Source organism: Rissa tridactyla, chromosome 2 (assembly GCF_028500815.1).
Source record: "Rissa tridactyla isolate bRisTri1 chromosome 2, bRisTri1.patW.cur.20221130, whole genome shotgun sequence".
Classification (NCBI taxonomy): domain Eukaryota; kingdom Metazoa; phylum Chordata; class Aves; order Charadriiformes; family Laridae; genus Rissa; species Rissa tridactyla.
The window spans coordinates 140,998,517-141,023,523 of record NC_071467.1 but is presented as its reverse complement, the minus strand read 5'-3'; the positions used below and the strand labels follow the sequence as shown (position 1 = coordinate 141,023,523).

The window sequence follows — 25,007 nt, the reverse complement described above, 5'->3', positions numbered from 1 at the left end:
TTGTTCCCACGTTAGTCATCAGCTTTGATGGGGCCTATATAGGCTTCCTAGCTTCAGTGCCTTTAAAATCTCTCAGATCCTTGATTTCCTGGCCTCTGAAGTGGGAAAATATATATTGGATATTTTTCTTCATGTCAGGGTAATATAGGATTGCTCCCTATTGCCCTAACACTGTGTTCGCTGATAGAGGGCTCTATCCTTCTCTCAAACAGGGTGAAATTGGACCTGCTGGTAATGTTGGTCCTACTGGTCCTGCTGGTCCAAGAGGAGAGATTGGACTTCCCGGTTCTAGTGGTCCTGTTGGCCCTCCAGTGAGTAACTTGCCAGACTTTATTGTCAGACAGGTGCACTTGAGACTCTGAAATAACCAGTATTTTTATCTTTCTTAACAGGGCAACCCTGGTGCTAATGGTCTTCCAGGGGCTAAAGGTGCAGCTGTAAGTACAGCCTTACTCACACTTGTCTGCTTTAAAAAAATAATTCAGTTAATGCAAGAGAAAAGGTAATGGTCTCATAATGCCTTTTTTCCTCTCCATTGGACAGGGTCTTCCTGGTGTTGCTGGTGCTCCTGGGCTGCCCGGTCCCCGTGGTATTCCTGGTCCTCCTGGCCCCGCTGGTCCTGGTGGTGCTAGAGGACTTGTTGTAAGTGACCTTGTGTATTGCATGTCTTCATTTGATAATTGGACACAGTGTCCACAGTTGTAAAAGATTTCCTCTGGATATATTTTTGTACTTCATCATAGAGACATTTTTTTCTTGCTTCAGTATAATTAAACATTGTAGTTCATTTCTGTGTCTCACTGCTTGCTCCAGATGCTGAGACTGAAGATGTACACTTTGCTCTCCCTTTGGAGAGTTACTGCCATTTCTAAGTGTCTTTAGTGTGTTTCTTTTTGTGCCTGTTAAGCCAAAAATACAATTAAGTTCACTGACTATTTATCAAAATAGAGGCAGGCATGGCATTGGATGATTAAAGAGCATTTTGATTAATTAAAAAGTTGTCCAGGTAGAAGTGAGATTTTTGGAATGATGCTTAATTTTATGATCTCTTTTTGTTTTGGACTCTAGGGTGAACCAGGTCCTGCTGGTGCCAAGGGAGAAAGCGGTAACAAGGGTGAACCTGTAAGTATGGCAACATGTGAAGGTTGTTTCAATGAGTAAAGCCTGATAGTATCTGCAGCACAGCATCTGATTTCTTCTTTTTTTCTTTTTTGCCTGCAATAGGGTGCTGCTGGACCCGCTGGCCCTCCTGGTCCTAGTGGTGAGGAAGGCAAGAGAGGCAGCAATGGTGAACCTGGCTCTGCTGGTCCCCCGGGCCCTGCTGGTCTAAGAGTACGTTTTCTTTTCATGTTCCAGAAGTAGAAGCAAGAAGGAAAGAGGAAATAAAGCTAGACTGATAAAGGCAAATTAAGTAATTATGAGTAATTAAATTTACATTAATGCTGCTAAGCAAAGATCATTTGCCATTCTGAGCCTTTTGATTAGTTGTGACCAAACCTATTTTTGCTTTGTATTAATGCTGCTTACTGTATTATCCCTGAAGTAATCAGAGGTTGTTTTGATTTATCCATTGTGTAATATTTAGTGAATTATCTTTGATTACTCTTAAAGCTTTGTGATGGCATTTAACTGCCTAAATCAGGTAATGGGCTCACACATAATGTGAGGCAAAGGGTTTCAATTCAGTGTCTTCAAGGATGCCTAGTATCCTTTTCACTGGTTGAGGAAACCACTCGGTGAATTTCAGGAGGCACATGGCTTCACACAGGAGTGGGAACTGGAAAAGAACAGGAAAAATGGCAGTGTTTTCCACCAGGTTTTTTTGGTAGCGATAAGGATTCAGTACTGCACCTTGGGTAGGCTGTACAGAGTCATAGAGAAGCCGTTAACTTCCTGCAGAGAAGCAACAGTGAAACAGTGTGGGCCACGTTGTGGGATCCTAGCTGCTGGCTAGGCACTAATAGATTACAATGAACAGTGAAAATGCTCTGATACAAGCAGGTTAGAATTTAAAGAAACGTAAAGGAAGTGAGAGATTTCTTTCACAGTCTACTTTTACACTGAGGTGTGTGTGCTTAGAGCTGCACCTACCTCAAATTTAGCAGACCTGCTTGGAAGGCTGAAACTTAGCAAGCACTATATGCTTTACAAGAATATATTTATTTCTTTCCTTTTCTTGATTTGTTTTGTGTTCACTTGCAGGGTGTGCCTGGATCTCGTGGTCTCCCTGGAGCTGATGGCAGAGCTGGTGTCATAGTAAGACTTTTGTCTGCGTCACTGTCTCTAAATGATCTTTTATTTACACATCTTTATGTGTAATGCTTTTTGCTACGTCCACCTAATTTTATGTTTTTATTTTGGTAGGGACCTGCTGGTAACCGTGGTGCTAGTGGTCCTGTTGGTGCTAAGGGTCCTAGTGGTGATAGTGGCCGTCCTGGTGAGCCTGGTCTTATGGGTCCAAGAGTAAGTTTGAACTCTGTGGTGTAAGTTTGAACTATGCAAAAAGAAAATTATGTACAATTTAGGGACAAAATTATTCAGAAATCCAACTGCAAAAATTCAGCCTGTGCTAACCACAATTAGGGCACTTCCACCACTTTGTTGAAAAAGCATCTATGAGGAAATGATTAAGAAGCATCAAAATGTTTATTGAAATTAGTTTCTTTTGTATGTGGTAGCATTTGATTGCCTTGTCATGGAGCAGTGCCCCTCATACTGGATACTGCATTACCTTCTGAGGTTATTTACAGAACGTGATCATTAAGAGCACAGCTAAAGTGTGCGTCCTCTTTAACTAACTAAAAGAAAAGCAAACCGTACTAAAATCGTGTGAGATGGCTGATCTCAATTATTTCAATTTTATTTTGCAAATTATTTCACTGAAAACAGTCATCCACTTTCACTGGTGCTGGCTGCAGCTGGTTTATGTTCATGTCGTTGTCTTTTATCCTTTTTATACTACTATTTCTTTTCCTACCCTCCTCCATGAAGTGAGTGTTCAATGCACATATGAACTGTTGGGCATCTGCAAACGTTTAAGCACATTCTTTCCTCAAGTAGAGCCTAAATGAGTTTATGTAAGTGAAACCGGTACTTACCTATACTGATTTTGAACTGGCATGGGGGCACACACCACCAAATGAAACTTCAGTGTGTTTTAGATGTAAATTTGGTAGGACGTATAGTCCTTTTTCCACAGTATATATTGATAACTTGGTGTCTGTATGTGTGTGCAAACACATAGAGGGGAAAAAAAACCCAACTTCGGTTAACAGTTGGATGCGTTGGTTTCCTTCTGAAAAACATGAAACCTTTCCTTTTTCAGGGTCTCCCGGGTCAGCCTGGAAGCCCAGGCCCTGCTGGCAAGGAAGGTCCTGTTGTAAGTACCTTGCTTTTCATTCTGTTTCCCCATTGCACGTGAAACATGGACAAAACCTGAGATTTTAAAAAGCAGAGATCTCAGCTCTGAGCTCTAACACAACTTCATGTAAAATCAGCAAGATATTTTACTACCATATTATTCGGTGAGAAAATTCCCATTCATTTCTACGGGTCTCAGGTCAGGCCTATGTCTTGGGAGGGGAAGAAGACATACATGGTTGTACAAAAAGGAGAAGAATAGAGGAATACATGAGCATGCAATGTATAAATAGTGTTTAAAAGTTAAATGGCATTTCCTTCCTGTCAGTACACATTTCTCCTAAAACTGAACTCTAATTACCCCAGCCATTTAATAGTATGATTCTTTTTTCTAGGGTTTCCCTGGAGCAGATGGTAGGGTTGGGCCAATTGGTCCAGCTGGTAATAGAGGTGAGCCTGGCAACATTGGATTCCCTGGACCAAAAGGTCCCACTGTAAGTACAGTACAGAAATTTTCTATTACTATGAAAGTATTTCCAGACTAATCTGTAGGTCCACAACTCTAACAATCAAACACATCTCCCTTACTCCTTATTGGATGGCATCTGCTTACATTGAGGAGTTCTGTTTTAAATTATTTTCCAGTTATTTATTAAAGAAATTAAAAACAATTTAATTAGTTGAGGAATATTTGGACATTGAGGTGATTAGAAAAATATGTCTATGTTATAATTTCTGCATGCCCATTTTATAATTTCTGTATATACACTTCTGTAAACATTCTGGAAGGGTTGGCCACCAAGCCTAAGTTTCAGTTCCAGAGTATTGTTATTTATGGAGCACAATCCAAAGCTCACTCACTTTAGAAGAAAAGCTACCAGTGATTTCAGTGGGGCTCTTGACATGTCACACAGAGGCCATAGATAACAATAATCATCTCCTGGATTCGTGGTGTTGCTATACATACATATATACATGCAGACATAATATAGTGTATTGCATAGGATGCCATGCAGTGTGTCATGACTTATGATCTCAAAAAATAAAGGAATGGAGTTGTGAAAAGGAAGGATGTTTATTTTTGAGCTATTCTTTCTAAGTGGTTCAACAAGGCAGATGGGAGCTTGTGGGTGTTTTAAATTCAGGTTAAAGAAGGAGAGTATCAGTTGCTGTTTAGTAGTTTAAACTACATGTATTATGAAGTCTTAGTTAACTTTGTATCTTTTTCTTTCAACTTCAGGGTGAACCTGGCAAACCTGGTGAAAAAGGCAATGTTGGTCTTGCTGGCCCACGGGTATGTGGATATGTTTTCTTTATCAATCTCCAGACAGAAAAAAGTAGATTTTCAAAACCTCTGTAATAAGATAGCATTATCTTGTGCGAGCATGAATAGATGATGAAATAGAAAAGCACTTGGGAACGCATTCAGCTAATCTCATATCAGTGGGGACTATTAGGGACTATTAATTAAAGGATAAATGAAAACTACCCTTCTGGGGTATTAATTGGGTGGTTAATTATGGGGTATTAGCTTCCTATTAATTGGAAAAAATAGCGTTTCCTGTGCAAATTTTTGAGGACTGTGTATGGTTTCTTATTTATCCTGTAAATTTCCAACTTCTTACCGATAGTTGGAACTTAACTACTTCTTCCATGTAAGGGACCAAATAATTGGTTTGTTGTGGGAAAAAAACTATCAGCACGGTTCCTATAATCTGTAATTCCAAAAGACATTTCCTTAAAGATGAATGTGGTGCAATAACTAAAACAGTCATCAGAATTTAAAATTTTAAGCATCTTTACTACCCTTTGATAGTGAAGCTCTTACAAGTAAATGGTTAAGTTCAAAATATGCATCCAGGGACCTTTTTTTCTTGGCACAGAATCACTTTAGAGATATATTATTCACAACAAATTCAAACTTTGGTAACAGCTTTCTACTTGAACACATTTAGGGTGCTCCTGGCCCAGAGGGAAACAACGGTGCTCAAGGTCCTCCTGGAGTCACTGTAAGTTGTAGATCCAATTTGTGATTTATTTTTCATTAATGGGACTTTCCAGTTTAAAACCGATTTTGCTGGTTTTTTCCTTCCAAGTTAATCACTTGTTTGTTCCATCCAGGGCAACCAAGGTGCAAAGGGTGAAACAGGTCCCGCTGGCCCTCCTGGCTTCCAGGTAAGTAACTATATGCTCTGCTCAGCTTTATCTATGGTTTACAAAGCACAAAGGGCTTCTGCCTTAACTTTATTTGTATTCTTGTTTCTTTACGCTTAGGGTCTGCCAGGTCCCTCGGGTCCGGCTGGTGAAGCTGGTAAACCAGGCGAAAGGGTGAGTGTGCAGTACCCCACAAGCAGGGGCAGGCATTGCATAAGTGTTATGTTTACAATTGCACGTGTGGTAAAACAAGAGTCTGTTGGATCCATTTGCCAAAAGAATGCAATCAATCAGTGTTATATGCAAAGTTTAATAGCCCCTTTTGTCAAAGCTAGCCACAAACGAAAAAGATCTGTTGGAATTTGCAACATACTTTTTTTTTTTCCAAAGTTTTGGTATGAAACTGAGCAAAGCCAATCCTTTGCTTTTCGGTCCTTAAGCAGCAATAAAATATACCCCCTCCCCCAAAAGACAAGAGAGTACATGAAAAATATTTTACTTTGTATTTCTTTTGAAATCTTCGAGATTGAATCTAGCGTGGTTTACTCCAATTGTATGCTTTTGCAACTCAATTGATTTCAGTGAATTTATAATGGCATACAACTGAGGTAGCTCAGTGGTGATTCAGGCTCTAGGTTCTGCTTGGTCAGTATGTTATGTGATCTGCAATTTGTGCATCCTATGCATTATAACCACCTTTACGTTTATAGTTACATCGCTCTGTGTCCCTGTAAAAAAAAGTTTACATTGCGTGCACCTGAAAAATGAGCTTGGAATTGAATTGACAACTCTCTTCTTCAGTTGAAAAATTATTATGTGTGCTTTGGGATATTGTGCAGCTATATGAAAAGGGTTAATTTCTATGTGTCTAAAAGACTGGGTTTAGTCTGAAGATTTTCAATATACTGCTGCAATTTGAGAAGCATTTCTATTTACTGCTAAAAAACAAAGCACAATTTAAGCTAATAAGTTTGCTTTAGAAATAAGCTTTACCAATACATTACTCTTTTCTAGGGTCTTCATGGTGAATTTGGTGTCCCCGGTCCTGCTGGCCCAAGAGTGAGTCACTCATTTGAAATCTAGTACAGACTGTCTTAATAATGCGTTCAGTAATAATAGTAGCTATATACATTTCCCAGTTTCTCAAGACAAATAGCTCTTCTCAGTTACAGAATGCAGTGTATTGCAGCAGACTCCCAGCAATGAGGGAGGATTTTCTCTGCATTTTGCATGTGTCAGGGTATATTAATTATGTAACACAATAGTTGCCAGTGTTAGTAAAATTCTAGATAGGCAATATGAATATTAGACAAATAATGAGATCCTGATGAGCTGATCTATTTTATTTTATTTTTCATTAATGAACCTCACAATGGGAATGTGGATGACAAAAGACTGATCCTACAGTGTTACACTGAGGTCTGGTGCATATGAGAATTTTCATCTCCAGTGCCTGTGTGCAGACCTTCTTAGCTTGACTGTTTCAGTCATACTGTCCCTTGCTAGCCAGCTCCTACCTCCCATGTAAGGTCTTCATGAACAAATGGTGGGCTGAATCCAAAGCTTGGAATAGGCAATAGGAGATATTGCCTCCCACTTCCCTTTATTCCTGCACTGTGACTAAACATCTCTAAGACCGTTGTGTGGAGGCCTTTCTGCATAGCAGGAAGGTCCTATTTATGCAGAGCAATGAGTAGTTTATAAAATGCTCAATTAATTACTTGCTTTCCAAATCCACCTATGGAGAGGTTGATATTTAAACTACTTCTGTTGCTTCCTCTTTTCTTCTGACTCCCAGACTAAATATATTCATGACAAATATTCCCATTCACTCTTGTCAGTCATGTCAATCAGTTTAAATAGCACTTTTCCTCCCTATATTTAGTGCCCTGAGGCTGTATAGATAGCCATGCCCTCTTTAAACTTTCATTTTACTAATCTATCCAAGCCAAGTTCCCTTTATCGTGGTAGTAGCAGTTATCTGTCTCAGCTCTACCTTGCCTTCAGCATCTCGTACCCAGCCAGAGTGTATTTCATTCAGTATTTCAAATTAGGTCTTACTGATGCTTTGTACAACAAAATTAACACTTCTGAAAAATACCTCACTGCTTGTGCCAGATCACACTTGCCTTTTTCATGTCTGCATCATATTGTTGGCTATTGGCTATCACCTTTCCCTTTCTGTCATTTTTACCAGGTGAAACTCCTCATTTTTGGTGCCTGAATAAATGGCCTGGTACTTTGCATGCTTGAATTTTGTTCCACTTCTACTGTGACAGCCATCCAGCAGGTTATTCACTTCTTCCTGTGTAATATGCCAACCCTTCTTCCTCTTGACAAGACCTTCCATCTTTGTGATATCTGCATATTCCTTAAATATCTTTCTTCCTTTTCTGCCTCTTTGTTGTTGCCAAAATGTATGTAAAAATAATGAAAAGATACATTAATTGGGAAACATCCCTGCAACGTAACTTAGCTTTCTGCATCTTGGGTGCTTTTTACCAGTGTGCTGTCTCTCCTTGAGTCAGTTCCTTGACCATGTTACAGTTCTCATACAAATTCCCAGATTCTCCAGCATAACTAAAAATCTGCATTATGCCTTATCAGATTATTCACTGATGTCCAGCTTGATCACAGCGGGATAATTTGACATGTCTTTAGTAAAATTGATATTTCTATCCTTGATAAATCTGTTGTGCGTTTAAGACCAGTTTCTGGCTACTTCCACATCTCCAGATGACCTCTGTTTCAGAATTTATCCTGTTATAATGTACAGGTCACAACTGTAGGCTTTAGCTGTCACCCTTATTCTCCAATATTCACCAGCATATGCCACTGTAAAAATAATTGTTTGCCAATTATTATGGCTCCAATTTCACTAGAATCCATTACCTGCCCTCAAATTGGTATCAGAAGCTCCATTTGACAATAGGATACAAGACACTGTTACTACAAAAGACACAGTAGCCAAAATACATGTTCAAGCAATACTTGTACTTTGTCAGCTGTTATCATGGTGCAAGACTTTAGTAATTCGCTTTGCTATATTTGTATCGAAAGCTAGAGTCAATTCTTAGGACCAGTTTAGTTAATATCTGCACAATTTTAGTACAGTTCTTAATGGTTTGTTCAGACAAAAATGCATCACGTTGTAATTGCTACTAGTCAGTGCTTTTAAACCTCTAAGCTACAGAACAATTCAAGGAAGAACTCAAATCAGACTGTCTCCTTCAGGGTGAACGTGGTCCTCCTGGTGAAAGTGGTGCTGTTGGTCCTGCTGGTGCCATTGGAAGCCGTGGTCCATCTGGCCCACCAGGCCCTGAGGGTAACAAGGTATGCCTTTTCCAGCTGCCATTGCCTTACTGTTGAATTCCTGATGAAGGCAATTCAAAACCTTCTTTCCTAAGAGCAAAAGTGATTACTGGTAATATGTAGTTACCTATACACCATAGCCCCTGGGTCATTTCTTGGAATGGTAAAGCTCCATCCCAGCTAGTCCACACCAATATTGAAGATTTTTATGTTTAGCATTATGGATGATGGGAGGGGGAACTCCAGTTTGTATTCAGTTTGAATACAGTTTGTCAGCTGGGGGTACTATTATTCTGTTCTGAGATAGGGTCCAAGATTTTGGCCAAAATTCATGCTAACTTCTATTTATACCCACCTCTACTTAGACACAGGAAGCTCTTGTGTCTAGTAAGCCATGTTTTCCCTAAAATGTTAGCACAACAATGCGCAGTCGTCTACCAAAATAACATTGACTTGATGCTAACTGAATACGGGTCTTAATTCTCAAGATTTCCATGGGTAGTTTTTCCACAGAAGTTTAGTTTAGAATATGGGAGAATAGAATCTCAGGAGCCCACAGAATCAGAGAGACATCTGGCATCTTTACTAGCTGAAAAAGTAAAATAAGGACAATAGCTTAAGATGAAATACTACTACTCACACTGTTTACAAGTAGGCAGAATGATGGGCAAAGTAGTAATGACAGAATTTTGTTCCAAATTGTGTGTCTGATTTGACCCTGTCGTACATGACATGCTCTTGCTGCTAGGGTGAGCCTGGCAACGTTGGTGCTGCTGGTCCTCCTGGTCCTGCTGGCCCTGGTGGAATCCCAGGAGAGAGAGGTGTTGCTGGTGTTCCAGGAGGCAAGGGTGAAAAGGTAAGGTGGACAACCTGCTTTGTTACTGCATGATCGGGTTTGTGATGTGCTTGAATTTCACTAACTTAAAAAACCTGCTGGTTACCCCAATGCAACTTTTTTTATTTACTGTGAAACTGTATTACATGATGACTCACTAGTAGTGAATAAGTAGAGGTTTTGTTGGTTTAACAGACTGACAGTCTTTTCTAAGGTTGTATTTTGATCTTTGCTCAGCATTTGGAATTAGTTTAAGTGGCAGTTAGTGCTTCACAGGATTGGTTAACTATGAGCTTATCTTTACCGAGATAATACTAAAGCTGTCTTTTGAGTACAGGCTTTATAGTAGGAATGGGTCTACTGATCATAAAGGACCGAGTCTCTGATCAAATCCTTAACTACTCTAGGTGTGGTGATCATGATACAAGTAAATCAGTTACAAAAATTTTATGATTATATCAGTTGGCTATAAAATCAGAATGCATTTTAGCCAGTGTAAGCCCTTATATAAAGTTGTGAAGTCTGGTTGCAAGTCCTGTTGCTACCTCTGCTTTATCCATATAATTATCTATGAAATTGATTTTTATCTTGCTACGTACATCTCATTCCATATTCTCTTCTTTACATTATTTAAACTCAAAACTGAGATTTCTAGAACTGCTTTATTTGTTTTAACTAAAAAAATCCATAGTCATTTAGGATAAACGCAGTTGTAAGGAAATGAAGATGAAAATTGCTGCAATGTTTTATAAAACACTATGTACTGACATGCAGATAAACACAAAAGAGTAGAATGTATTAAAAAAAAAAAAAGAACAGAGTGTTGGTCCGATTTCTTGATACTAGTGATGGCCTGGATATAACTTTTCATTATACGAAACATATGGCATTTTATGTAACCACTCATATGACATCATTGTTTTTAACAGTTATTTTCCTGCTTCAACTAGAAACTATAACATGAATACCCAAAAGAATTTCATGTATGGTTATTATTTGATCAAAAGAAAAGGGATTTTGAGGGGGATTTACCTTCATCATTTGGAATATACATCAACTTGGGTTTGAATTTCTAATTCCATTCAAAATTCTTGCCGCCGAGGGGAAACTAAATAGGTTTCCTGTGAAGGAGGTGAGCTCATAATTCTGAAAAGCATGTTAGTCCCCTTTGCCTGGAAATTCTCACTTTACAAGTTAGTACATACTCAGCAATAACAATGAAATAATAATCAAAGTCCGTTACCCAAAAAAACTAGCATGATAAGCATCTCATATGATATGCAAGTAATACATGGATACTCAGCAAGCAGTTCAAGACTTCTTTCATGCAAACTATTGTGCTCATTACCAATAAAATGCTTTTTTCCCCTCTGTGTATTCTAGGGTGCCCCAGGTCTGAGAGGTGATGCTGGTGCAACAGGAAGAGATGGTGCTCGTGTAAGTATCTTTTGATTCTGCCTGAGTTTACCTTGCTACGCCTGAGAACATAAGTGACTAAAAAGGATGTTCAGGACTTACATTGCCCACTTTATTGCATTTCCTCTTATTTCTGCTCGGTTTTGATCCAAATCAGTATGATTTTGTTGCACCTTGTCCAGGGATGCTTCAATTTAGGGGGAGATAGAGAAAAGCAATCACTTCTCATGCACGCAAGAAGAGAAATTAAATCAGCAGAGAACCTTGTATTTCATAGACAATTGTTCAGTGTGATGTTATCCTCTTTACGTCATGGGCTCAGCCCAGACAGCTAATTCTACAGGCAGCCTGCAAAGCCACACAAAATTATCATTAATTTGAGAATTTGGCTGCCTGTCCTAGTACTCGTAGTTTTGAAGGAAAATAACAGAATAGATTTTGTTTTATAAAATCATGTATCCTTTACTGGGACTGGTACTATTTAACATCTTTGTTGGCGACATGAATGTTGGGATTGGGTGCACCCTTGGCAAGTTTGCTGCCGATACCAAGCTGTGTGGAGCGGTCGACACGCTGGAGGGAAGGGGTACCATCCAGAGGGACCTTGAAAGGCTTGAGAAGTGGGCCTGCGCGAACCTCATGAGGTTTACAAGGCCAAGTGCAAGGTCCCGCACATGGGTCAGGGTAATCCCAAGCATAAATACAGGCTGGGTGGGGAATGGTTTGAAAGCAGCCCTGAGGAGAAGGACTTGGGAGTGATGGTTGATGAGAAGCTCAACATGAGCCAGCAATGTGTGCTCACAGCCCAGAAAGCCAACTACATCCTGGGCTGCATCAAAAGTGTGGCCAGCAGGTCAAGGGAGGTGATTCTGCCCCTCTACTCTGCTCTGGTGAGACCCCACCTGGAGTACTGCATCCAGCTCTGGAGCCCCCAAAGACAAGGACCTGTTGGAGCGAGTCCAGAGAAGAGCAATAAAGATGATCAGAGGGCTGGAGCACCTCTCCTACGAAGACAGGCTGAGAGAGGTGGGGGTGTTCAGCCTGGAGAAGAGAAGGCTCCGGGGGGACATTATAGCAGCCTTCCAATGTCTGAAGGGAGCATACAGGAAAGATGGAGAGGGACTTTTTACAAAGGCATGTAGTGATAGGACGAGGGATAATGGCTTCAAACTGGAAGAGCGTAGATTTAGACTAGATATAAGGAAGAAATTCTTCACTAAGAGAGTGGTGAGGCACTGGAACAGGTTGCCCAGAGAAGCTGTGGATGCCCCATCCCTGGAAGTGTTCAAGGCCAGGCTGGATGGGTCCTTGAGCAGCCTGGTCTAGTGGGAGGTGTCCCTGCCCATGGCAGGGGGTTGGAGCTAGGTGATCTTTAAGGTCCCTTCCAGCCTAAACCATTCTATGATTATATAAAAAAAAAACAGCTGGAAGAAAGTCACACACCTGTTTCCAGGAGGAAAGAGGAAAAAAATATTAAAAGTAGTCACTCCTGCTTACATTTTCCTTTCTCTTGTCCTATAGGGTCTCCCTGGTGCTATTGGTGCTCCTGGCCCGGCTGGTGGTGCTGGTGATCGGGTAAGTCTACTCTTTGAATGAAAAAGTGTCTTTTTTGTTTATACAGTTTACCCACGCATGAATATCCAAGATGTGGAGTTCCATAGGAAACAATTCCATCTTTCTAGTGTGCACAAGTTCTGCAAGTTTTTCAGATTTGGGAGGCAAGTGTTATTGGGACTGCAGAACTATTCAGTGAAATTTGCTATAGCACACCAAACTTTTTCCTAAAAGGGCAGGGAAGGGATGCCCATCCACATGGCAGTGGGTTATATATGGGGAGAAGATTCTGATTTCTTTGTAGTTGAGGCTAATCTCCACAATCCTCCTCACACTGTGAGAAGAGGTTTTGATACGGTGATAAACACATTATCTCAGAATGATTGTTTATCCTGTCCCAGTATCGTTAGAAATTATTAGTACAGGGTGGGTCAAAACAGAAGCATTTTCAGTAACACCCTCTCCAGTGGAGACACGGGGAGACTCGCTGTATGTGTCGTGGTTTGGGCCTGAACAACATGCACGTGTACCACAAGATCACCCCTGTTCTGACTGCAGTGAGGCCTTTCCTCCACATTGTCATAATGATTTCTGCCATCTGTTGTAGGGTGAAGGAGGTCCCGCTGGTGCCGCTGGTCCTGCTGGTGCCCGTGGTATCCCTGTAAGTAGCAATTCCTACAACTTGTCCTGTGTCAAAGACATGATGTTCAAAAAAATGTCTTTTTAAAGCCCATTCCAACCGCTCTTCTCTTCTTTGTCCTCTTTAGGGTGAACGTGGTGAGCCTGGTCCCGTAGGTCCTAGTGGATTTGCTGGACCTCCTGTGAGTATTGTTTTTGCTTTCCTCTTATTGATGCTACGCCATTTCTCTATTTCCTTTGCATGCTTTCCCAACTCTTTATTCTGTGTGTTTTTCTCTCCACAGGGTGCAGCTGGTCAGCCTGGCGCTAAAGGCGAGCGTGGGCCTAAAGGACCTAAGGGTGAAAGTGGACCAACAGGTGCTATCGGCCCAATGGGTGCTTCTGGACCACCAGTAAGTGACCTGTGTCTTCGTAAAATGCATAGTTCTTAACTGTGCTATGCAAGCAAAACACTAGTCTGAAGGCCTTGAATTTTGAAAAGGTAATTAAAAAAAGAAACAAAACTTCAAACTAGGCTCTGAGGAAAGTCACCATACTGATTTTCGCACATTATGTAAACTTTGTCAGTCTATTTATGTGGGCTCAGATCGTGAGTCTGGAAATGAAATGAAGAGAAAAAATAATAAATTTTCAACTTGCCCTGAAGATCAGCAAAATCAATCTGTCTTGGACCATTCAGGGGGTGATTGTGGGTAAGTTCTGAGCTGAGGATGATAGTGTCTTCCTCTCAAAGACAGGATGTGCTGTTGCAAGTCTGACTTTCAGACCCAGTCATCCAGAAGCATTTGTGCAAATTTGTCTGCACACCTACTTGCATACAGGCATTTCATGTGCTAACACCTTTCTAGCCTGAAGGTATACACTGCTTCACGTGCATGCAGCCCATTATTAGGGAACTGGTTGAAATGATGCAGAAAGTCAGGCCCTGGAATTTCAAATGCTGTAAAGTGTTGCAAGATAATGTGGCTTGGGGTTCTTACTTCTCTTGCTTCTAATAGAGCAATACCAGGCCCTTGCACTACGTAGCTCTATCAGTCATACAGTGCAAGCAGAGGATTTGCTGTTCTTCACCTTACTATGTCTTTTCATAGTTTGACTTCTAGATTTGCTTAGATGCACGTAACATTTGCAAGGTGAATTCATTTGAAACATAAATGCCTTATGCAACTCTTCTCAGTCCATACAATACTGATTTAAAATATCTGTGAGGATTTACTACTCCAGTATCAGGAGAGGAATTGTGGTTTTGGGCCTAGTTCTCCTGTTAAAGTAAAAAGCAAAATCGCCCTTAGCTTTTATGAGAGTGAGACTGAACCCGTACTGTAGACAGGGAACATTAACAGTCTTTGATTCATCTGCCTTTTTCAATCCTTCATGCATAGGGTCCCGCTGGTGCTGCTGGTCCTGCTGGCCCTCGTGGTGATGCTGGTCCTCCTGTAAGTATTCAGGCTTTTGGCACTGATATTGTTGCTTTTCATGAAGTCATTGTTTCCTTTAAACTAAATCTTCCTTTCACTTTTATTTTTAGGGTATGACTGGTTTCCCTGGTGCTGCTGGAAGAGTTGGTCCTCCTGGCCCTGCTGTAAGTAACTAATGAAAAAGTTCTAATGGGAGATAAGCCAGAAGTTGCATTGGTTAGGGATAATCCTCATTTTTTGTTACGTGGACACAAATTCTAACTGCACTGGAATCGCCTCAGATCCTTATAGGACTGGATGAGATAAGAAAAAAGTATCCTAACTGTTTAAACTCTCATCGTGGGAGTTATGCATTTAGTTTGTTGTTTGGTGGTTTTTTTACAATACATCGAGCATCCATCTGCATCTTGAGGTGCCTAACCATTTGGAAAAATCTGTTTTTCTTTTGCTTTTGTTCACCATGAGTAACTGCATAGCCGTTGATTTTGAGTGGAATAAGAAGGTCGTATCCTATTTGAAATAGGATGTGTCCGTGCTTTTTAAATTGTCTGCAGTTCCAGCCCCTGTCTCCAGTAGGGCAACCTCTTACTGTGTTTAAGAATGTGAATCCCTGCTTCAGCCAAAAATTCTCATTTCAATTTGACATTTGTGGTTTTCTTTTCAAAGGTATTTCCAACCTTTACCAAAAAGCACTTCTTTCCTTAGATACCCTGCATTTAAATATATTGTAAATTCCAGTATCCAAAGCACATAATCCTCCTTGAAGAGTTTTTTTCATAGATTTTATAGTTGCAATTAATGTCTCCAGAGCCAAATCAATATTTTCCTGCCAAATTTTGCCACTTTCACCTACACTGAGTAAAAAAAAAAAATCTCTCAGACTGATTCCAGTTGTCCGCTGCTAACAAAAGTAATAGAGTTGCTGCTTCAGAACAGCTGATAACCTGTTTATTGCAAAGCACAATTTTTGTATGTGGACACAAAATGAAACTTATCTCTGTTCTCCCCAGCTAATGGGTCTATATTGTAGTGATATCATATTCATACTCAATCCTAGGGCATCACTGGTCCCCCTGGTCCTCCTGGCCCAGCTGGCAAAGATGGTGCTAGAGGTCTACGTGGTGATGTTGGTCCAGTTGGCCGTACTGGTGAACAAGGTATTGCTGGCCCACCTGGTTTTGCTGGTGAGAAGGGTCCATCCGGAGAGGCTGGTGCTGCTGTAAGTTACTGAGTATCACATCTCATTAAAAATGTTTCTCTTCATGTAAATGCTATGGCTTCTAAGATACTTTGGGCATTTGTGTAGGGCTTTTCTGTTTCATACATAAATTTACCAAAGCTTTTAAGTAGACGCTCCACTGAGTCTCAAGAAATTGTTCAAAAGACGTGTTTCACATGGGTCAGGTTTTTTCTGTCTTTTTCTCATGGCAAGTTGCATCTTTCTCTGCAAGTAGTCCAAATGAGAGCAACAAGGCTAACTGCAGAAATTGCTACTTAGTCTGAGAAAGGGAAGCAGAGTCTCCTGCTCTGAAACTGAGCATCATGGGTGGAAATGGAGGAACACGTGAACATCCATTTAGAACAATCTCAGTTCATTTCTGCATCAGACCCACTAATCTGTGGGGATCATAAGGTTAAAGTTGTCTGACCCTAGGGTGGCTTAGAATCATGCCAATAAATAAATTAATTTTGAGTGTCTTGAAGCTTGCACATCCAGAATTACTGGCATTTTTAAAGTCAGACACATTTCTGTCTTACGGAGCTATGGACTTGTGTGAATTACCAGTCTGTTTCTCAAAAATTTATAGAATTTTTTTCCTTGATCTGCAGAAGTTGCAGCTAAGAATGAAATTTTCAGTGTCACTGTCAGATATGTATATTAAAATTTTGAAAGTGACAATTGAAAATTTGCCATTTAATGTCCAAAATAAAGCAATACATTTTCTAATTTTTATATTCTAATTTAATTTCAGTTATGAAAAACATAATTGAACTAGTATAGCTCACTGCAAGTTAGGATAATAATTTAGGTAATCTGTCAGGATGATTACTTACGCCAAGTTCAGTGCCACATATGCTCAATTTCAAGGAAATTTAAAAGTCACTTAATTAAACAGCCTTTACCTTCAGATGGTCAGTATAGAGCTCTAAGGGTTGTTTGGAGATGCCAGACCTTCCAAGGCGATCTCAGGATCAGTCTCAGATGATCAATCTCTTCGCTATGGAATCCCCTCACATAGTCATCTTCTCTGTACTGAATGCCCCAATTTTCTTGCATCACCCACTGTTACTGAGTGGGAGGGGAAAAAGCATGTGTATAGTGGTGTTCCGAAACAGCATTTTCACTGGAAAGCAGTTGTGAGGGGAGTATAACCAGCATTATGTACTTATAGACCTTTAGCTTTGGAGTTTAAAGTCTTATGTCTTGGTTACAACTACTTCCATGCAGGAACTAGCACTGACACTACATTGAGATCCTCAGAACGCAGTTGGTGCTGTTCTAGAGTGAAACAAATGAGAAACCTCAAGGGCCATAAAAACTGATTTTTCTCTGTTAATATAACTAATATTCTCTTTGTGTCATAGGGTCCTCCTGGTACCCCAGGTCCTCAGGGTATTCTTGGTGCTCCTGGTATCCTTGGTCTGCCTGGCTCTCGGGGAGAACGTGGTCTTCCAGGCATCTCTGGAGCAACAGTGAGTATATGACCAGTTAACTCCTTTAAGCAGATAGGTGTAAAGAAAAAAGTAGAGGTCTCCTCTTAAGGGAAACCAGGAAAAAGGAGATGTAGATCCTGCTATTTCCATTGCTGCTGCAAACAGAGGTTAGGGACCTAACAGAGCAGTGGAAGAAATTATTGCTTGCTGCAGACACACTAGACTTGTGTCTGCAGGTGAGCGTATTTTTGAATGGTATCAGAGATTTCTGATAGAACAGGTAGAAAATTTAGAATGAAGATAGTATTTCGTATAGTTGGATATGTTTCTTGTGTCCTGGATCTGTTTCACTTCCAGAATTGATCACAGAGAAATGTTTCTCTTAGATATAGGCCAAAAGTTCTGTAAGACTGGTTTGTGTTGTATTATAATGTCACATTTTGTTATCACTGTTCCTGTATTAGGGTGAACCTGGTCCCCTGGGTGTTTCTGGTCCTCCTGGTGCCCGTGGTCCCTCTGGTCCTGTGGGTTCTCCTGGTCCAAATGGTGCTCCTGGTGAAGCTGGTCGTGATGTAAGCTATGTCTTATTTCCTCTTCAGGATTGCTTTTCTATTTTGCTGAGCCAAAGACAAATACACAGAAAAGATGGATGCAACTGGAGGTTGTTCTGCTAGCAAATTTGTACCTTCTGGTGTCTTCAGGGCAGGATTCTAATAGACATGGATTCCCAACCCCAACTAGGTTACAGATTGTTCAAGGCACAAGTTGTGTCTGAAATACATCCTGGAGTCACTGGAGTGAATCTGGAATGGAACAAATTGCTCCTTCTAATGCCCTGCCTTATGAGTGATTACTTGGAGGACAGGGCCATGCTCCCAGTTCTTCATAGAGCAGCAAATAAACTTATCTATCCAATTTAACCATCCAAGTTAGTAGTTCACCTTGAAGAAAGCTATCCGTACAGTGGCTAAACATGACTTACACTAAAAGAACAGTTAAAGTATTAAAAGTTATCTTGTCTCCTGCAAGCATAACTATATAAAGCTTTCTCTGGGCCTTGTCAGGGAAGCCTTTTTGATAACCTGAAGCATTATGAAGTCCTGAGACTCAAAAGTTCAAAGACATCAGAGAGCAGTAATTTTATGTTATAAGTATTAAAAAGAAACGAACTTTCTATTCTGTGGGAATTTTCTGAAGGAAAAGGTTTGCTAGTGTACATAGTGAAACAGTTGAAGTGAAATTCACAAAGGAAGCCATTTAAGCTTGTGAAGTACCACAACAAAGTAATTTAGCTGTGACTACTGCTGAAGTCCTTTTCAGACACTGGCATTTTTCACCTTAAAAGTAAGTCTCTGTTTTACAAGAGTGCAAGCTAGATGAAGACCACTATTGTCTGGACATTTTCGTTTAGAGAAAAATAGCAAAACACAGTAACTTTCTTCTACACTGAACTTGCAAAACCCGAAATACTTGAAGACCATCTTATTTTTCTGAGAATATTAATATAATTAAGGGATTTGAAAGTGGCATCTGTAAGGAAGAGTTTGTTATCTTCAAGATTTATGCTATTCCATCTCAACGTCTTCTTAGTCATATTGGGAGCAGTTAGACTGACACACAGTTCCACGTGAGATGAAGGCTGATGGCATTTAATGCTTTTTCATGGTATTTTAACAGGGCAGTCCTGGACACGATGGTGCTCCAGGCCGTGATGGTGCTCCTGGTTTCAAGGTAACTTGTTCTTTTCCTTCATTTCATAATCATGGAAGAAATATTACAATATGTGTAAGACAGTAGCAACTCACTGTCTCTCCCTTTGCATTCCTTTGTCTCTAGGGTGAGCGTGGTGCTCCTGGTAACGCTGGTCCCAGTGGTGCTCTGGGTGCTCCTGGTCCTCATGGACAAGTTGGTCCTTCTGGAAAGCCTGGAAACCGTGGTGATCCTGTAAGTTGATGAGACCTTAATTTTTTTGATTGACACAGGACTAACATTTTTCCATCATACATATACATTATACATCAAACCTCTACAATATGTTGGTAATTACTTTCTTTTCTGCAGAGATGTGTTGAGCATGGGACCTTTATTAGGTATAATATACAGCAGTGACATGCATCTTCTATTCCTGTTTCAGGGTCCTGCTGGCGCTGTCGGACCTGCTGGTGCTTTTGGTCCAAGAGGTCTTGCTGTAAGTCTGATTTCTAAATACATTACCACATTGATGCAAGAAGAGAAAGCGTGCTTTATTAGCGAGGACTCATGACTGTGCTGAAGATATGGGCCCAAAAAGTAGTGCTTAAGAAGCTGTAAATATTTGTAGACCTAGAATCTCAATCAGCATCCTCTCTTTTGGGACCAATCCTGAAGCTTTTGGGATTCACACTCTTCCTGGGTGTGTTAACAGGATGTACATATATATACACATATATTTGGGGCAACCTATGGCATAAGACTGAATGTTCATGCTTTATTCTTGCTTTGACAGTAGTATATACCTGAAGCCTTCTATTTTATTCCTCTGACACCTGTATCCCTTCCTAGGGCCCACAAGGTCCACGTGGTGAGAAGGGCCTGCCTGGTGATAAGGGGCCTCGAGGTCTGCCTGGCTTGAAGGGACACAATGGATTGCAGGGTCTTCCTGGTCTTGCTGTAAGTAAATGATTTTCAGTATTTTGAATATAAAGAGCAAAAGAAGGAAATAAGGTCACCCTAGTGTGGAATTAGATATGCACAACCCAGCAGGTTGATACCGCTTAATTCCACTCGGCATCATATTTCAAAAGTCATAAGATTCTCTTTTAATACTCAACACTCTTCACATAAAATGGCAAATTTTGATACTGCCATTGATAGTTGACTTTAGAACTGTCAATACCATTAGTTGCCCTGAAACTTGACTGCATTTGACTAGCACAGAATTCAAAATGCTCTGCCTTTGTTTTAATATTATTTCTGGTTTTGGCCAGAAATTGTAAAGCCTTTGTATCACAGAGAAGCAGAAGTAATTTGTAGATTTTCTTCCCTTTAAATTCTGGTATCCTCTTTAGGAATTCTGGCTTTTATTTGAAAGCCTTCTCTGAAAATCTGAAAAAATTATATAGAAACTTTTATAGGTTATCCCCTTAAATATCTCTTCATGCTCTCTGTCCTCCCTCCCCAAAACAGGCACTTCATACCACAACTCCACTAAAAAATGCTATTAGCCCTAGATTCCCATTCACTGAGCCCAAATACACATGCTGACTATAGCTCCCTTCTGAATCATGCTAATAACAAATGTGTGACACTGCATTATTTTTTTTTTATGACTATGGATATATCTTTCCAACTAGGGCCAACATGGTGATCAAGGTCCTCCTGGTAACAACGGCCCTGCTGGCCCAAGGGTAGGTGAATTTAAAAGCATATTCAAATGATTCTCCCATTCCTTTTGTGCAATTTATATGTACACTCCCATTTATACGAATCTCTATTTGTAGTGTTTTCTACTGTCATTAAACTGTTCGAGGTTCCTTTTAGGGTCCACCTGGTCCTTCTGGTCCTCCTGGTAAAGATGGTCGTAATGGTCTCCCTGGACCTATTGGCCCTGCTGGTGTGCGTGGCTCTCATGGTAGCCAAGGCCCTGCTGTGAGTATAACTTATTTTTTGTTGATTTAACACATTTATGTCACTGTTACAAGAAAATCACTTCAAAAGCTTAGCAGTTTAGGAAAAGATGTGATTTAATTATTTATTTGTTTTTTTTTTAAAAAAAAAGACTTCCGAATGTCTGTTGTTATTTAACACTAAATGTTTCACTAATAGGCCTAAACCTGAAGAGCGTGTTCTGTCCTTATTGCGAGACAGCACATACACAGAGAAGATGTGGTAGTTCATCTGTGCATCTTCTACTGCTTGAGCCCATAGTAGTTGCCACAGGGCAGGTCCCTATGTGCTGCCTCAGATCAGAGCTAAGGGTGCTAGGAATTAAGTAGGACTATGCATGGGTGGAAGTATTTAATTGAGAGAACCATATGTGTAACAGAATGCTGCTTGTCTTTTGCTTTTGAAAAACTTCAGGGTCCTCCTGGTCCTCCCGGTCCCCCTGGTCCCCCTGGTCCCAATGGTGGTGGATACGAAGTTGGCTATGATGCAGAATACTACCGGGCTGATCAGCCTTCTCTCAGACCCAAGGATTATGAAGTTGATGCCACTCTGAAAACATTGAACAACCAAATTGAGACCCTGCTGACCCCAGAAGGCTCCAGAAAGAACCCAGCTCGCACCTGCCGTGACCTAAGACTTAGCCACCCAGAATGGAGCAGCGGTATGTTAGTGCCAGATATTTGCCCTTTCTGGCTCAGGGAGTACTCCAGCTCGTTAGCTTCCTTTGATAAATGGTATCTTTGGCCATCCTGTGAAAATACTAAACGACCAACGAAGAAGTTCTCTCTGCCTCCACTGAAAATAGATACAAGGACATTCTGAAAAGCCCTTTATAGCTATTGTTCTGCAATTATTGCAATATTTTTTCCAAAATAATATAAAAAGATTTAACCCTAGCTTTCAAATACAGTTTCTTATTCATTAACAATCTGAAATATGTATTTATCCCAGTTGTCACCTTAGCACTGTAACTAGTTTGATATTTATGACCTCTCTCTGTGTTCCTATATCAAACAATGCAAATGTTGGGCTGAGTGATCTATTGTTTGCATTTCTTTCCTCAACGGCAGGCTTCTACTGGATTGATCCTAACCAAGGCTGCTCTGCGGATGCCATTAGAGCATACTGTGACTTTGCCACTGGTGAGACCTGCATCCATGCCAACCCTGACAATATTCCCGCTAAGAACTGGTATATCAACAAGAATCCCAAGGACAAGAAGCATGTATGGTTTGGTGAAACTATCAATGGTGGCAGCCAGGTAAGTGACGTATGGGAGGATGATTGTTTCCTACAGTGCTGTCTGAAAAAATCCCAAATCACTGACTCTCAGCAGGCAAATACATAAATTAAACTCTCATAGAGAAGAAGTATGAAAAAGGGAACTAACCTTTGTCTCAAGGGAACAGGGCTTCAGTTCTGGTTTGGATCACAATTTGCAAAAAGGATTTCTCAGTATTGTTCTAATTTTACTTGGTGTCTGCAAATGATCAATTCAGCATGACTAGTGGCTGTTACTAAGGGCAGCTTGGACTGGAATAGGGTGCGTTAGTATAAAGACAGTCCAGAAAGTGTCTGAAAAAGTAAGAAAATGATTATTTTTTTATTCTTTTAATTGAGATTTTTTACAAATTACACTGTTCCTGGAAAAATATTTATATTACACATCACAGATCCTGAGTGTATGCCACCATAACAGCCAGAATTGCCAGTGTAAGTAAAAACAAGAAATATGTTTACTTACACATTAGACACTGTACCAGCCAATTGTAAATAAATCACTTTTGTACAGCTAAGGAGACCTAATTACATAATTCTTAAATGAAATTGAGTTGATCTTACGACGAAATTTCAGTGTCCAAGGTCTTTAATATAAGATCATAAGATTGATCACACAGGGTCAGAACAAGGGTCCAGGGCAGTATGGGGTCCTGTTTCTTACAGTGGCTAAAAGTAGATGCTGTAAAAGAATATAAGAATGAAGTAAACATTTGTAATATTTTATTAGACTATTTTATTATACCAAAAAAAAAAATAATCAGGGTTTTCTTGAGACAGGCATTGTTTCTGTGTATCTATGGCAGGAATGGATTTCTTTTCCTTGAACTTGTCTGATCTTGTCTTTGAATCCCCACAAACTGTTAACTCTCCATCTTGGAACAGAGTTCTACAATTCATCCACTCATGTCTGGTTTTCAGCCTGCCTCCTGCTAGTTTTATGTGATGCTCTTTAGCTCTGGAGTTGCAACAGACAAGTGATTGCAGACTTAAATGTTGGGTTTTTTTAATATTCCTAGGTCAAATATCACGTACTTCCATTACAAACGTCCACCTTTCCTCAGCAATACAACTGACTGGGTTTCTTTCTGGCTTTCAGTTTGAATACAATAATGAAGGAGTGACCTCAAAGGATATGGCCACCCAACTTGCCTTCATGCGTCTGCTGGCCAACCATGCCTCTCAGAATATCACCTACCACTGCAAGAACAGCATTGCCTACATGGATGCGGAAACTGGCAACCTTAAAAAGGCTGTTGTACTGCAGGGATCCAACGATGTTGAACTACGAGCTGAAGGCAACAGCAGATTCACTTTCAGTGTTCTTGAGGATGGCTGCTCTGTAAGTAACACAGAAACCACGGGCACTATGATTGCCCGTGCGTAAGCACGTGATTAGGGAAAGAGTTGCGCTTTGATTCAGAATTGGGTTGTCATTCAGACCAGCAAAATTTTATGCAGTGAAGATAAATAGCCTACAAAACCAAGTATGCCAGATCTTTAACAAGTGGGAAGTACTGGGGTACAAACAAATCCCACCTTGTACTGTGCAGTGTGGCAAAAAAGAAGCTTTTCAGAGTGACCAGACCTAAATTCTGTGTAAGCTGAAGATTGATTAGAAAATAGTGCACAGGCCCTAAGAGGGACAGGATCTTCAAAACTCAGGCACTGAGGATTTAATATCAGTGTGAATAATATGGTAGTTTCTGTAGAGCATCACACATAAGACTTCAGAAGATTAAAGCAAATATTTTCTCTGTATCAGAGATCTAAACAGTTGGATATGGATACCTGATTTGCAAACAACGGCAGCAAAATTAATACAAAATTATTCCAGAAATTATCCATTCAGGTGAAACAATTCTCAATACTATGAACAATGCAATATCAATTGTAATGAATCTTCTCTTGCAGAGAAAGAACAATGAATGGGGCAAAACAATCATTGAATACAGAACAAATAAGCCATCTCGCTTGCCCATCCTCGACATTGCACCTTTGGATATTGGCGGCGCTGACCAAGAATTCGGTTTGGACATTGGCCCAGTCTGTTTCAAATGAATGAACTAAAATTAACTTAAAGCCTCTCCCAAATTATTCTTTTGTCATTTCTTTTTATAATGAAAACTGACTCCTTCCATTTCTTCTGTTCATCTACTTGCTTAAACTCTGGGCGAAAGAGAAGGAGAAGAATTGATTGGAGCATTGTGCAATGAAATTTAATACAGCCCCAAAAGGACTTGGAAATCTTTCAAGTTTCAACACGTTGCCTTGGGAAATGTCAACCTTTGTAAAGAAAAAAAAAACAAAATAAAAAATCATGAAAGTTCGCACCACTTGTGGCCTTTGAATATCTTCCACAGAGGAAGTTTAAAACCACGACTTCCAAAGGTTTAAACTACCTCATACACTAAATCGAGTGTGATCCACATCTTTTGTAGGTTCTTCTCTATATGATCTGAGGTACTTTCAGTTCCACTCAAAATAACAGTGGTGCTAATTGCATTATTACAGAGTATCTTTCCAATACTTGAACTTTGATGGTGCTAGTAGCATTTAAAATATCACTTCTCTGTTTCTTTGAAGTCTGTCTCAAAACTCAGAATGTCCTGTCTCACCCACAGCTTAAGCATGTGGATCATTTTTCCTCATCTTTGTCCTCTTCCTCCAAAATCAGGTGCTCCTGCTTTCAAATCTCATTTCCATCTTCTACAATGGGTTAAAAAAAAAATCATCATTTC

At 40.2% G+C, this 25,007-nt stretch overlaps 1 protein-coding gene across 1 annotated transcript in view; it reads left to right on the top strand.

Moving 5' to 3' along the window:
• Nucleotides 1-24,601, top strand: part of COL1A2 (collagen type I alpha 2 chain) — a 41,726-nt gene extending 17,125 nt beyond the window's left edge. The window contains exons 17-52 of the mRNA XM_054192794.1: nucleotides 213-311; nucleotides 393-437; nucleotides 544-642; nucleotides 1,069-1,122; nucleotides 1,225-1,332; nucleotides 2,203-2,256; nucleotides 2,365-2,463; nucleotides 3,326-3,379; nucleotides 3,756-3,854; nucleotides 4,601-4,654; nucleotides 5,316-5,369; nucleotides 5,482-5,535; nucleotides 5,635-5,688; nucleotides 6,529-6,573; nucleotides 8,749-8,847; nucleotides 9,575-9,682; nucleotides 11,045-11,098; nucleotides 12,599-12,652; nucleotides 13,239-13,292; nucleotides 13,399-13,452; nucleotides 13,555-13,662; nucleotides 14,653-14,706; nucleotides 14,799-14,852; nucleotides 15,746-15,907; nucleotides 17,275-17,382; nucleotides 17,808-17,915; nucleotides 19,021-19,074; nucleotides 19,180-19,287; nucleotides 19,478-19,531; nucleotides 19,885-19,992; nucleotides 20,676-20,729; nucleotides 20,863-20,970; nucleotides 21,403-21,649; nucleotides 22,059-22,249; nucleotides 23,366-23,608; nucleotides 24,181-24,601. Coding sequence (XP_054048769.1) covers nucleotides 213-311; nucleotides 393-437; nucleotides 544-642; nucleotides 1,069-1,122; nucleotides 1,225-1,332; nucleotides 2,203-2,256; nucleotides 2,365-2,463; nucleotides 3,326-3,379; nucleotides 3,756-3,854; nucleotides 4,601-4,654; nucleotides 5,316-5,369; nucleotides 5,482-5,535; nucleotides 5,635-5,688; nucleotides 6,529-6,573; nucleotides 8,749-8,847; nucleotides 9,575-9,682; nucleotides 11,045-11,098; nucleotides 12,599-12,652; nucleotides 13,239-13,292; nucleotides 13,399-13,452; nucleotides 13,555-13,662; nucleotides 14,653-14,706; nucleotides 14,799-14,852; nucleotides 15,746-15,907; nucleotides 17,275-17,382; nucleotides 17,808-17,915; nucleotides 19,021-19,074; nucleotides 19,180-19,287; nucleotides 19,478-19,531; nucleotides 19,885-19,992; nucleotides 20,676-20,729; nucleotides 20,863-20,970; nucleotides 21,403-21,649; nucleotides 22,059-22,249; nucleotides 23,366-23,608; nucleotides 24,181-24,327 — 3,303 coding nt within the window. The 3' untranslated portion in view covers nucleotides 24,328-24,601. The remainder of the gene's footprint in view (nucleotides 1-212; nucleotides 312-392; nucleotides 438-543; nucleotides 643-1,068; nucleotides 1,123-1,224; nucleotides 1,333-2,202; nucleotides 2,257-2,364; nucleotides 2,464-3,325; nucleotides 3,380-3,755; nucleotides 3,855-4,600; nucleotides 4,655-5,315; nucleotides 5,370-5,481; nucleotides 5,536-5,634; nucleotides 5,689-6,528; nucleotides 6,574-8,748; nucleotides 8,848-9,574; nucleotides 9,683-11,044; nucleotides 11,099-12,598; nucleotides 12,653-13,238; nucleotides 13,293-13,398; nucleotides 13,453-13,554; nucleotides 13,663-14,652; nucleotides 14,707-14,798; nucleotides 14,853-15,745; nucleotides 15,908-17,274; nucleotides 17,383-17,807; nucleotides 17,916-19,020; nucleotides 19,075-19,179; nucleotides 19,288-19,477; nucleotides 19,532-19,884; nucleotides 19,993-20,675; nucleotides 20,730-20,862; nucleotides 20,971-21,402; nucleotides 21,650-22,058; nucleotides 22,250-23,365; nucleotides 23,609-24,180) is intronic.
• Nucleotides 24,602-25,007: the final 406 nt, after the last annotated feature.